This window comes from Cervus canadensis, chromosome 30 (assembly GCF_019320065.1).
Source record: "Cervus canadensis isolate Bull #8, Minnesota chromosome 30, ASM1932006v1, whole genome shotgun sequence".
Taxonomy (NCBI): Eukaryota; Metazoa; Chordata; class Mammalia; order Artiodactyla; family Cervidae; genus Cervus; species Cervus canadensis.
Genome location: NC_057415.1, coordinates 6181741 through 6196410, shown reverse-complemented (window position 1 = coordinate 6196410; position 14670 = coordinate 6181741). Strand labels below are relative to the sequence as shown.

Below are 14670 nucleotides of genomic sequence, written 5' to 3'. Positions count from 1 at the left end.
GGCAGTCATGGTTTTAAACGGCCTATACCTTCTAGAAAGGTGTTTTTCTGGGCCCACCTTTTTAAAATGAGTTTTTATTGGAGCATCGTTGCTTTACAATGGTGGGTTGTTTCTGATGTATATCAAAGTGAACCAGTGATATGTTTGCACACATCCCCTCTTTCATGGATTTCCTTACCACTCTGGAGCACTGAGTAGCTCCCTGTGTATACAGTCGGTGCTCACTAGTTCCCTATTTTATACACAGTAGTGCATGTAAGTCAGTCCCAACCTCCCAGCCCACAGCCTTTCTGAGACTTGTGTGCGAGCACCTCTCTTGTCTGGTGCTGTATTTGTAAAGTAAAACCTGTGGGTTTGTGTTTTTTTTCTTAATTATTGAGTTCTTGATCGATTCTTAAATGTTCCTCTCACCCTTCCTAATTCACTCTTTTGGATGGGAACTAATTGTGAAATAGCATGGCCCCATCAACACTGTTCTTTTCAAAAGAAAGTGCTGACAGGCTATGCAGTGCCAGTCCGCAGTGTCACAGAAAAAGTGCTGACCTGACCTGAAATAAACCGAGAGGGTATTAACCTAACTCACAGGTTTTCTTTAGCTTGACTATTAGCAGCTTTGGCACTGGGGAAAGGAACCCACGAGGGCCAGTGTTTTTCAAATTCTTTGCCCATGATGGGACAGCAACCCAGCACGACTGTCATAAAACATAAGTAAAAATAAGACAAAATACTGTAAACTTTACACCTAACACAAAAGTTTCCTGAAACGTGACTTACCACGGCATTCCATTTTCTTTCTATTTCTCAGTTTGAGTTGTAAAAAGATGTTGGTTCTAACCCACTCTGTTAATTTCATGTGAGTTTCACAAGTTGGAAAACTAGGACTCTGAGGACTTTCCTGGTGGTCCAGTGGTTAAGACTCTGCACTGCCCAATGCAGGGGGCGAAGAGTCAACCCCTGGTCAGGGAACTAAGATCCCACACGCCAACGGTGTGGCTCCCGCCAATAAAAAACCTACTACTCTGGTTTTCCATTTTATAAAAAAGGAAAGAGTCAGGTGGAAATGGGGAGACCCTGTGGTTCTGGGATTTCAGCACGGGAACTAAAGGGTAAACAGAGCAGTTCCCCCCTCCTCTGATACAGAGCACCATCCCTAGATGACCACATTGCTCAGCTCAAGCGACCAGAAAGCCTGCAGAGGCCCTACCCGGGGTGTCAAATTCACCTCCAGCTTTTATCCTTGAGTTGGCTGGTGGGAAATACAGCCAAGGGACTTGGACTCTTTTACCTGAACAGTGAGGTCAGACAATTTGCTTTTGAATCCACAGAACAGCCGTCAAAGAGAAAGCAAACTGGGCCCACAGACAGCAGATAATGGGTCAGATCAGACAACACAAGACTGGCAGACAGTAGATTTCTAAGTAGAACACTGAACCATAAGCCATACCTTTTTAGATTTATTTTGGAGAGTGTATCCTCTGTACCAACCTGTCAGGGAAGAAGAGAAGACAGAATTGAGTATGTTATCTGGGACAACACACAGACATTAGCAACATACATCCTCATAACCCGGGTCTCCTGCATTGTAGGCAGACTCTTTACCGTCTGAGCCACCAGCGAAGCCCATGGTTTGGGTGTGGACATGGAGTTCAGGAGACCTCTAGCAGACAACATGAACATTTTCATTTATTATACAGTAAAAATCTAGATTTATTTCAGAGCTGCATTGTCTTGATAACTAAAGGATTTAAAATTCACTTAGAATCACGCCTCGTTACTTCTCCTTTGGAGAAAGGACCAAATAAATAAATAACAAGATGGAAGACAGCTCAGTCTCTTAACACCTTAATCCCTTCCAGTCATTCACTAAATGCTTTTGCATGAATGAACATGAACTTTCATCCATTTATATACATTCTGTGAGTTACCTTATACTACTAAAATAGATATTTTTAAGTAATTTATATATATTCTCTCCTTCTTGCTTTCTCTCCCACCCCCATGCCCCTCTCTCCCAGGATAAGAACCAATATTCTGGAACAATTTTAAATCAGAGTAGCAAACCTTTTATATATATATATATATATATATATATATATATACACACCTTATATATATACATATATGTATGTATATATCAAACCTTATGTATATTTACACCTAAAAACAAACTGAAACAAATAAAACAACACTTTAAACAATTCTTGGCAATGCTGCAATACTCCTCTACATAAAAAGATTTTATGTGTTTGCTTAACAAGGCTTTAAGTAAAGTTTTTAACTTCCTTCTAAAAATTCCAATCGATACACATATTCCTATGGCTGTTTTCCCACCCTCTATCTTATAAAGGGAGTATGTAATTTAATCTATCCATAAATAGATAGTGGATAATGAATATTTATTGAATACCTAATATAGGTAATTCACTGATAATTTTGCTCATTCCCTATAACCATGAGGCATTAGAGTGGTTATTCTGCCTAAGTAAACCTTGTCAGCAGTCCAGATGTATAAAGCAGCCATAAACACACAATGAGTACAGGCCAGCCATAATGGAAACTTCAGGCATACTGTTTCTGGACAAAATCATAATTGGAACACACACATGCATCCCAATGTTCACAGCAGCACTGCTTACAATAGCCAAGACATGGAAGCAACCTAAATATCCATCGACAAATGAATGGATAAAGCAAATGAGCTTCATATACAGAACAGAATACTGCCCAGTCATAAAGCAGCAATGGATGGGCCTAGAGATTATCGAGCTACGTGAAGTCAGAAATAACACAGGATATTATGCGGTGGACTGGTATCTTTAATTAGGAGTGGTGTTCCCTGTTCAGATATTTTTTTGTCAATCATGGGCTTTGATGCAAATCTATAACCAGTCCACAGCATAATACCCCATTCTAACCAGTTAAAAATAGGAAAATCCTTAACACTTTTGAATGCTGACAGTTTAAAATTTGTGAAAATATTAATAACTCTATGCTTCAAGAAGGTAAATTCAGCTCCCTAATATATCCAAAATAGTTTGTGTCCAGTGTTGGATGATTTTATATAGAACAAATTATAGAAGAGATCTATTAGCAGATGCATGAAATTAAAAAAAAAATTTTTTTTGAAGTGTAGTTGGTTTACAATGTGTTAATTTCTGGTGTACAACAAAGTGATGTAGTTATGTATACATTTATATATGTGTATCTGTGTGTATATGTTCTTTCTAATACTCCTTTCCATTATAGTTTATTATAGGATATTGACTATACTTACAATAGCCAAGACATGGAAACAAGACTTTAGTCTCTTCCAAGCAGTTTTCATCTCTTTATGTCCTATAAAACCAAGATATTGTACCACAGACTAGGTTCACTTTCAGAAGGGAACTTACCAATACTTTTGTAAACGGTGTTTTTGCACAGCTATCCATCAGAGAATTTTTTTTTTAAACCTCCTAAGCCTTCTCTAGGGAATGGCAACCCACTCTTGCCTGAAAAATCCCATGAACAGAGGAGCCTGGCAGGCTACAGTCCATGCGATCGCAAAGAGTCAGACACGTCTTAGTGACTAAGCAACAACAAAGTCTTCTCTACAACTGTGGTGTGTGTACAACTCCCTCTAAAGACTCAAGATCACCATGCTCAATTCTACAAAATGAACACTCACATTCCATGGCATTGGGTACCGGCAGAACACTGTCTGTTTCTGGAGTATTCATCATACATGCTGAAGACTTTATAAATTCAGCTGCTAATAAATCCAAGGGAAATGGTAATAGTCCAAGAGTATACTTGCTCATTTCCACATTACAAACCAGAGTTGTGATACAAGTGAGAATATGAATTTCCAATTAATGCCAACACCTAAAGCAAGATTATTACAGTTAAAAACAGTACGCTACTGGCCTGATGAAAGCGTTATCAACAAGCAGCCATAATCAATGAGTCGTGTGAACTGGTTGGAATCTCAGTTGCTGTCTTAAAAATGAAGGGAATGGTGGAGGGATGGTAAGTCCAGAGGTTTAAGTGAAATGACAATCTCACTTTTATTTTAGGTGAAATGACAATCTCAAAAAGCAAGTTTCTGGCAACCATGGGGAACTTCAAAAGTGATTCTCTGCAGGGACTTCCCTGGCAGTACAGTGGTTAGGACTCCACACTTTCACTGACGAGGCCTGGGTTCAATCCCTGGTTGGGGAGCTAAGATCCTACAAGCCACAGTGCAGCAAAAAAAAAAAAAAAGTGATTCTATGCGAAAGGTTGATTGGTTTGGGAAAAGAATCATTTCTATTTTCCCGGGGCTGACCCAATCCATAATAAAACTGCCCCCTCCAATTTAAAAATATCAGAGAGTGTCCCTAATTCCATTGTCAAAGTCACTTACTTAAGCTGGTTTCTCAGATAATCTCTATCAGCCAAGATTTCATCATCACCTGCTCCATTTCGCCTCACCTGTCCAAATGCATCTCTGGCCACTGCCCACTTTCTGGCTCCCATAGGACAGGTCCCTTACTCGGCTCTTCACCCCCTCTACATACAACCATTCAATAAATATTTATTAAGCACTAGTTTAGATACCATGGTGGAGTGGAGAACAAGAGTTATTACAAAGATTACGCTCTAACATAAAATATGATATATATGATGATCTCAAAGGATGACAGAGCTAGCTAAAAGCACTCAAGGAGAGCACATGGCAGAAAATAATTAGCAACATGGGACATGATAAAATGGAATGAACTACAGCTATACACAACATCATGGGTGAACCTAAAAAACATTATGCAGAATGAAAGAAACTAAACAGACATGCATAATTCCATTTACATAAAGCTGAAGGGCAGACAAACTAATTAATCCATGGTGATCTAAATTAGAACAGTTGTTTTTTGTTTTTGAAGGTGGGAATTGCACAGAAGAAGGTGACGGAACTTTCTGGAGCATGGGGAGTGCTCTGTATCTTGACTGGAGCATTAGGCACATGTTGTGCACTCAATCTATCTAAATTACTTGAATTGTACCTAACATGAGTATATTTCACTGTATATACAGTGCGCTGCAATTTCTAAAAACATTAAAAAATGTAAACTTATCAAAGGAACAAAAAGCTACGAACAAAGCTAGCGGAGGTGATGGAATTCCAGTTGAGCTATTTCACATCCTAAAAGATGATGCTCTAAAGAGCTGCACTGAATGTGTCAGCAAATCTGGAAAATTCAGCAGTGGCCACGGAACCAGAAAAGGTCATTTCATTTCAGTCCCAAAGAAAGACAATGCCGAAGAATGTCCAAACTACCGCACAATTGCACTCATCTCACATGCTAGGCTAAGTAATGCTCAAAATTCTCCAAGCCAGGCTTCAACAGTACGTGAACCGTGAACTTCCAGATGTTCAAACTGGATTTAGAAAAGGCAGAGGAACCAGAGATCAAATTGCCAACATCTGCTGAATCATCAAAAAAGGAAGAGAGTTTCAGAAAAACATCTACTACTGCTTTATTGACTAAGCCTAAGCCTTTGACTGTGTGGATCACAACAAACTCTGGAAAATTCTTCAAGAGATGGGAATACAAGACCACCTGACCTGCCTCCTGAGAAACCTGTATGCAGGTCAAGAAACAACAGTTAGAAGCGGACATGCAACAACGAACTGGTTCCAAATTGGGAAAGGAGTATGTCAAGGCTGTATATTGTCACCCTGCTTATTTAACTTCTATGCAGAGTATAGCATGCGAAATGCCGGTTTGGATGAAGCACAAGCTGGAATCAACATTTCCAGGAGAAATATAAATAACCTCAGATATGCAGATGACACCACCCTTTTGGCACAAAGCAAAGAAGAACTAAAGAGACTCTTGATGAAAGTAAAAGAGGGGAGTGAAAAAGTTGGCTTAAAATTCAACATTCAGAAAACTAAGATCATGGCATCCGGTCCTGTCACTTCATGGCAAACAGATGGGGAAACAGTGTCAGACTTTATTTTTTGGGGCTCCAAAATCACTGCAGATGGTGACTGCAGCCATGAAATTAAAAGATGCTTGCTCCTTGGAAGAAAAGCTATGACCAACCTAGGTATGTGGAATCCATGAGCTTGCCTTCAGAATATTCTCACAAAAAGTAGAAACCCAGGCAGATACAGAAACCAAAGAGGAGATGCTAGCCTATGGGAAAGTGAAAGTGAAGTCGCTCGGTCATGTCCAACTCTTTGAGACCCCATGGACTGTAGCCCACCAGGGTCCTCCATCCATGGGATTTTCCAGGCAAGAGTACTGGAGTGGGGTGCCATTTCCTTCTCCATAGCCAACCTAGACAGCATATTAAAAAGCAGAGACATTACTTTGCTGACATAGGTCCATTTAGTCAAAGCTATGGCTTTCCAGTAGTTGTGTATGGATGTGAGAGTTGGACTATAAAGAAAGCTGAGCGCTGAAGAATTGATGCTTTTGAACTGTAGTGCTGGAGAAGACTCTTGAGAGTTCGTTGGACTACAAGGAGATTCAACCAGTTAATCCTAAAGGAAATCAGTGCTGAATATTCACTGGAAGGAATGATGCTGAATCTGAAACTCCAATACTTTAGCCACCTAATGCAAAGATCTGATTCCTTGGAAAAGACTCTGATGCTGGGAAAGATTGAAGGCAGGAGGAGAAGGGGACAACAGAGGATGAGATAGTTGGATGGCATCACCAACTCAATGGACATGAGTTGGACCAAGCTCCAGAAGCTGGTGATGGACAGGGAAGCCTGGTGTGCTGCAGTCCATGGGGTTGCAAAGAGTTGGACATGACTGAGCAACTGAACTGAACTGATCAAAGGAACATTACGAAGTATCCACCTCAAAGTGACACAGAATTCAACAATAAAGGCATTGCTTAAGTATCACTGAACATTTTTGTTGGAAAGTACCTTGAAACCAGTTTCAGCCACATGTGAAAAATCAGAGTTTTTACTCCGATTTCTCCATTGTTTTTACTTTGTATTATGTCTCTCCAATGACATTGTTCATCTTCCTTGTTTGGGGCTCTGAAACTGATTCTGAACGAGTACTGCTATTTCCAAAAATTCAATCCAGATTGGAGATTCATTTACTCATTCAACAAAAAGATGCTTAGGAGAGCAAGACCTATATCATCTTTGTCCTACTTGGTCTCATTTTTTAACGGGAAGAGAGAAACAAACATGTGAACACACCAGGGAATGAAAAAAGTCATTTCATCAAGGGCTAAAAGTTATTAGAGAAAGAGTGACAATGTCCCCTGACATTCACTGCCACACTATTCAGAGCAGCCAAGACATGGAAGCAACCTAAGTGTCTATGAACAAATGAATGGATAAAGATGATGTCGTTTATATAGACAGTGGAATATTACTCAGCCATAATAAAGAATGAAACAAAGCCACTTGTAGCAACATGGGTGGACCCAGAGATCATACTAAGTGAAGTCAGAGAAAGATAAATATATGACATTACTTATAAATGGTATTAGTCGATCAACCATATCCGACTCTTTGCAACACCATAGACTGTAGCCTGCCAGCTTCCTCTGCCCATGGGATTCTCCAGGCAAAAATACTGGAGTGGGTAGCCATTCCTTTCTCCAGGGGATCTTCCTGACCCAGGGATCAAACCTGGGTCTCCTGCACTGCGGGTAGATTCTTTATGGTCTGAGTCACCAGGAAATCCCAAATAAACATGTGGAGTCTAAAAAATGATGCAAATGAACCTATTTACAAAAACAGGGACAGACTCACAGATTTAGAAAACAAATTTGTGTTTACCAATGGGGAAAGGTAGGAAGGAGGGATAAATCAGTAGGAGTTAGGGATTAACATTACACACTACCACACCTCATAGCTCAGTTGGTAAATCATCTGCCTGCAATGCAGGAGACCTGGGTTTGATTCCTGGGTCGGGAAGATCCCCTGGAGAAGGAAATGGCAACCCACTCCAGTATTCTTGCCTGGAGAATCCCATGGACAGAGGAGCCTGGCAGGCGAATGGGATCACAAGAGTCGGACACGACTTATCAACTAAACCACCACCACCACCACCACCACCATCACACATAAAATAGATAACAAACAAGGACCTATTGTCTAGAACAGGGGACTATATTCAATATTTTACAATAACCTAAAAATGGAAAAGAATGTGAAAAACAGTAAATATACATGGATATTCTTTTTAACTGAATCACTCTGCTGTATACTTGAGGCTAACACAACACTGTAAATCAACTATACTTCAATTTAAACAAAAAAAAAAGTGACAAGTGGAGGTGGGTTACTTCAGCATGCGTGGACAGAAAATTCTCTCTGCTGAGGATTCACACTGCTAATGTGGTCATTCATTTATTATACATAAAACACTTATTCAACCCTAGCATGCCAGACACTGTCTTCAAGGAGGAAGGAAATAGACTGTAAACAAATAATGAAATACAAAAGGTCCTTTAATGGTAATGCTTGGAGACACTTGGCACACAGAGGCAGGGTTATGAATATGATGAAGGCAGTTACTGACTGGAAGATTTTTTTTTTGAACCATAAAAGCATCATTTACATGTGTAAGGCATGAAGCATGAAGCATTTTGTAAAATCTCTCATTTTGCAGTCCCAGAATAAATCTGTTTCCTCTCTGCTCCCTCCATCAATAAATTATTTTTATTGTAGTAAAATATACATAACATGAATTTTAACATTTTACCTATTTGAAAGTACACAGTTCATTGGCATTAAGTACATTCACACTGTTGTACAATCATAATTTTTGACCTTCCCAGGAATTAAAGGCAAGAAAGAGATAGGGAGCCATGGTTTCTATGCACCTTCTTTGGGCAGTGTAGCCAGCCAGGCTCCTCTGTCTGTGGGATTCTCCAGGCAAGAATACTGGAGTGGGTTGCCATTCCCTTCTCTAGGGAATCTTCCCAACCCAGGGATCAAACCCAGGTCTCCTGCATTGTAGGCAGATTCTTTTCTGCTGAGCCATGAGGGAAGCCCAAAGCCTGGCTGGTCAGGAGTGGGATTCAAACCCACACCTCCAGAGGATTCTGAAGGCAGGTCTGTGCCTCACACGGCTAGGCCATCCTGACGGAGGAAGAGCCGGGGCTACATCCTGTTGGTTTTTGTTTACGTGTCACTGGCCTGGTAGCTCGCTGGGTGAAGCAGAGTTAAGTAGGCCAAGGTCGAAGGTTCCAGGTGAGCCTGTCAGGTTTCCACGGCCACGGCCTGTCCTCCCGTTCCCAGTGAGTGTCCCTCAGAGACAAACCTGAGGTTCCCCCCCAGAGGGAAGCTGGGAAGCGGGGCAAACCTCTACTGGACTTCGTTGCTACATCTTTGTCTGAAGGCAGCCCAGAGTCACTGGGGCTCAGGAAGTCCACTTTCTGAATGCAAGGACCATCTCAGTGGGGCTTTTGAAACTAAATTCAAAGGCAGACAGCAAAAGGATGCAAAGACAGTCAGAGGCAATTCTATTCTTCCGTATCGTTTTGTGAGACAATCGGTCATCCAGGTCAGGCACGTGCAGTAACTGCTGGAAGTCTGAGCTCCAAAGAACTGAGTTCACAGAAATTTAACAGCCTCACCTCGAAAAAGAGGAAACTCAGGCAAGGAACTGAAAAGGCTGTCCAGAGTCAAGCAGTGACTTACTAGCTAAGATGAGGATCTGAACATGGGCTTCCTAGGGCATACTTCATAGCTGACTGCCCCCTCACTGCTCCCGGTGGGAATGGGGGGTGCAGGGGGTGTGGGAGCTTGGCCACAGAGTCCTCTCAATATAAACTCCACAGACACAAGTGCAGCAAGTCAGCGGAAAAGAAAGATGGCGGGGCGGTCTTTTGTTCCGTCTTTTGTTTCTTGAATGAACAAGAAAGAGTCGTGTCTTTATGGTACCTGGAACACAGCAGACACTCAATACATTTCGGATGAATGTATTAACGAGAAAGAGAATTCCTAGAGTTAATGGCCACAGATAGAACAGACTGATGGAGGACCCCCTAAATCTGCTCCTCTGGGGCAAGACTGACTGCAAGGTCTGAGACATCCTTCTCTTCTCTCCGAGATCCCATACCCAGTGGCAGAGCAGGGTGGGGCCCGAGCACCTGCCTGGGAGGCCAGGGACAGAAGAGACACCACTTCTTATGAGAAAGACTCACTGAAACCCAAAGGCCTGGGTCTCCATCCTGGTTCTGTGCTCATCAGCTCTGCCAGACTCCAGTGGGTCAACTATTCATTTCAAGGGAGGAAGGCTTTGATCTCTCAAACATCCTTTCACCAAAACATTCCTTTCTCCTCCCCTCATAAAACCCAACTCCACAGCTAACAGAGGTTTGCTCTGGTTGCCCACAAGACATGGTGATGACACAACTTCTTTCCAACAGCACACACGTCCTCAGACAGATGCAGGGACCTAGTCCAGGCGGTGGACCCACAGGAGGAGCAGATTCAAGTTACAGCCGACAGACCGGAGAGGTGACATACCCAAATGTCTCCTGCAAAACTGGGCACTCTGTCTGCGACTCACAGACCCTCTGAAGCTCAGCGAGAGGAAGGGAAAAGATCTCCTCCAGTCTGATCAACGTCTTGACTCTGGTTTGCCCATTCCCGTGCCATGTGCTAGATGTGGCCTTTTCTTTGTTTTCTAAAGCAAGGTAATCCTGACAGTTGTTTGTCCTTCTGGCTCCTGGCACTAATTCCACTCTTCTGTGGTGGAATTTTCTGTAACTTACCCAAACAGTTCAAGCAAGCTGAAATAAATGGATGCCACATGCAGTTTCCTCTGTAGTAACAATGAACTTGCTGGAACTTTCTCTTAGATTTTGTTACCATCAGCACCAATATTTGCAAAATGGAAGAGAAAGGAATATAGGTTTGTGAATGAGGCATCATTTCATCAAATGGGATATACTGAAGAAGGCCTGCTTTTACAAGGAACAATGCTAGGTTCTGGGGGTGGGGGATGCCGATTCAGGAATTTGGGACTCCAATACACCCACTCCTGATCTGGAAGAATTTCTAATCTAATTACTAGTAGAACAGAAGGCGACAGGGGAGGGTGAAGTCATAATAAACTTGCACGTCTAGTCAACCAGGATTTCTGGAATTTCAGTGCAGACTGCTTTTTTAAACTGGAAGATAATTGCTTTACAATGTTGTGTCAGTTTATGCGGTATAACAACATGAGTCAGCTATGTGTACACATGTATCCCCTCCCTCTTGAGCCTCCTCCCACCCCAGCCCTCACGGCATCCCTCTAGGTTATCACAGAGCACTGAGCTAAGCTCCCTGTGCTATACGGCAGGCTCCCACTAGCTAGCTACTTTACACGTGGGGGTGTGTATATGTCAGGGTTACTCTCCCAGTTCGTCCCACTCTCCCCTCAGGCCCTGTGTCCACGTCTATTCCTTCCCTACAAATAGGTTCACCAGGACCATTTTCCTAGATCCCACACATACATGATGTTAATATATGATACTTGTTTCTATCTAACTTACTTCATTCTGTATGACAGGCTAAGTCCACCCACATCTCTGCAGATGTCAGTTTCGTCCTTTTATGGCTGAGTAATATCCTATTGTATATGCATACCACAACTTCCTTATCCATCCATCTGTCAATGGAAAGAATTCTGGAACTCCAGTGCAGACTGCTTTTTCAATGAAACCACCACTGCCTCCTGAGAAGGACATTGGGATGAGACGTGAGAGGTGAAGGCTGCCTTCATTTCTGAAGGGGACCAGAGGCTCCCGTAAGACAGGAACCTGATCCCGGGCAGAGGTGTTGGAAATACGTGAAACTTCACAAGGAGGACAAGTCAGGTGACGTGAGGAAAGCCCTGCAGTGTGACCCAGTGCTGAACCTAAGCTCCCTTCAGCCTGATCTCCTAGAAACCTGCTCTAAATTCCTCAATGGAACACCTCCTAAAAATGAACAAGCAAGGCTACAATGTTGTGAACCACAGGTCCCCACTTTGTGGACCCAGAGAGCCAGGGGTGAAAAGACACTACGAAAGGTGTGAAAAGACCAACAACAGTGCTGAAGTGGAACCCAAGACTGGTGACAACACTGAGTCCTGGTGTGATGTCCCTGGCAGTCCGGTGATTAAGAATCCACCCGCCAATGCAGGGGACACAGGTTCAATCCCTGGTCATGGAAGATCACACAAGCCAGGGAACAACTAAGCCCATGAGCCACAGCTACTGGGACTGTGCTCTATAATAAGAGAAACCACTGCAACGAGCAACCCAGGCGCCGCAACAAAGACTTGCCTCTGCTGGCCGAAACCAGAGAAAACTTGTGAGCAGCAATGAAGACCTAGTGCAACCATAATAATTAATTTGTTTTTAAAGTCCTGGTGGCAAAACATCAGAAGAGCTGAAATACAAACCACGTGGGACGTTCCCAGAGTGTCAGAGCCAAAGATGGCTGAATCTGATCCATGTGCCCCCTTCACTAACCCAGGTGGAGGGCACAGCCCAGGACCTGAGCCATACATCCACAGACACACAGCGAGGGAGAAACTGCCACAGGCTGGTGGGCGTCAGAGACCCCTGCAGGGACCTCTCTGCTTGCCTGGTCTGGAGACCCACCTACCACACCTGAGGGGCTTGGACACACTGTCGGTGACAACTGCCCACCACCTTAGTCATTCTTCCCCGGAGTGTGTGGGCTGCAGGAGGGGGACCAATCTCTCTGGATGTAGGGGGAGACGATTCTGCTAGGCTCCCAAAGAACAGACACGCCTACCCACTTGGAGGAAGCCAGCTGCTGCAAACAGGCCGGGGAGGAGGGGTGTGGACGGCTGAGTAGCACCCTGCACTGAGGCTGACGTGGGTCAGGGGGCAGGCAGGAGACCACCAGCCAGAGGACGGGTTTGCGTGGAAGAGCCAGAGAGGAAGAGAAGTCCAGAGAGAGCTCCCCTTGATACGTTTGTGGTGGCGGGCAACTCATCTGACTGTCATTCAAATAGCAAAAGAACCTCACCCTCTGTGGCAAATTGTACCTTATGTTCAAAACAGAGATGCTGTTTCCCCAAAGGCCTTGGAATGTGAAGAATGCTCTTCTTTGGATTCCAGGGGCCCCTGGTGAGAATGAGACCTCTGCCATTTCACAGCTTTGTGAATGCCTTCAATGTCTTGATATTCACATTGATTGAACAGGCATCTGTAACTCTGATCTCTCAGGACTGTTAGAACTGCGATGCAGTGTATGAAAGCCCTTCGTTCAATGCCTGGCATAGAGAGGAAGGGAAAACGCCAAAGCTGGAGCACTGAGAACCCAAGGACATAATAGAGGGATCCACTTCTTCACTCAGGGCCACCATCCGCTTCCTATGCTAATGACCGCAGGGGACTATATATGGGGCTCTCATTCACTTGATTTCTGAGGTGTGGGTCTGTGCTCCCTGCAAGGAGGAGCAGAACCTCTCAAAATTATTAAATTACTGGCAACTGATCCCTGAGCTAAGAAGGACCCCTGGAAAAGGAAATGGCAACTCACTCCGATATTCTTGCCTGGGGAATCCCACGGACAGAGAAGCCTGGTGGGCTACGGTCCATGGGGTTGCAAAGAGTCAAACAGGACTGAGCAGTTATCAGCAACAATATAGATGCTGGAATCATGCTGGGAGAAGCTTCACCCTGAGGGCTGATAAGAATACATACTTTTATTCTCCAACAGAATAATTCCCTCCTCCAAGAAAAGAGTAGAAAACATGACTTAAGGGAAAGAACAAGAAAAAGTAGAAGAGACAACTTGGGTGATAGAAAAACCATATGACAAGTGGCTAGAATAACCAAACAACATGGTGCTGAACATCCAGGGCCTGAGCAGAGACTGAATACAGCCCCAAAGGAACTCAGAGGTCACCAGACTAGGTGACTCTAAGACCTGGCTGAACACCCAGTGGGCAATGAATCTGCCAGGAAGACATTTAAAGAATAAAAAGTCTTCCCGACCCATATCCTTTAATTCCAGTGATAGTAACAGATACTTAGTCCTGCATGGTGAAAACTGAACAAGCACTCAAAGTCAGGAATTTAGTGTTCACTGCTTCTGCCACTTAGAAGGTGAACTAAATTGCTAGTTACAGCTAATTTAAAATCTATTTGGCAATACTGAAAGGTGCAAGTGTTAGTCACTCAGTTGTGTTCAACTCTTTAGTGACCCCAAAGACTGTACCCCACTTGTTCAACTCTTTAGCGTCCCCAAAGACTGTATCCTGCTAGGCTCCTCTGTCCATGGAATTCTCCAGGCAAGAATACTGGAGTGGGTAGCCATTCCCTTATCCAGAGAATCTTCTTGACCCAGGGGTAGAACACAGGTCTCCTGCATTGCAGATGGATTCTTTATTGTCTGAGCCACATTACTCAGCCATAAAAAGGAACGAAATTGGGTGCTTTGTAGAGATGTGCATGGACCTAGAGTCTGTCATACATAATGAAGTCAGTCAGAAAGAGAAAAACAAATACTGTATATGAATGCAAATATTTGGAGTCCAAAAAAAGGACAGACAAACTGATCCACAGCGCAGGAATAGACCCGCAGGTGGAGGGACACGGGGCGTGGGGTGGGGTGGACGGGGACAGAGCACTGACATACACACACTGACATGTGTGAAGTGGATAGCGAGTGGGAGGCTGCCGTACGGCATGGGGAGCTCAGCTCCCTGCT

The 14670-nt window shown here is 43.5% G+C and overlaps 1 protein-coding gene across 2 annotated transcripts in view; it reads right to left on the bottom strand.

Moving 5' to 3' along the window:
* DOCK5 (dedicator of cytokinesis 5) overlaps window positions 1–14670 on the bottom strand; it is a 277587-nt gene that overhangs the window by 176163 nt on the left and 86754 nt on the right. For both annotated transcript variants that reach the window (XR_006266643.1, XM_043453375.1), the window contains exon 3: window positions 1445–1485. Coding sequence is in view for 1 of the 2 variants with exons in the window: in XM_043453375.1 (XP_043309310.1) it covers window positions 1445–1485 (41 nt within the window). In the remaining variant the exon portion in view is untranslated. The remainder of the gene's footprint in view (window positions 1–1444; window positions 1486–14670) is intronic.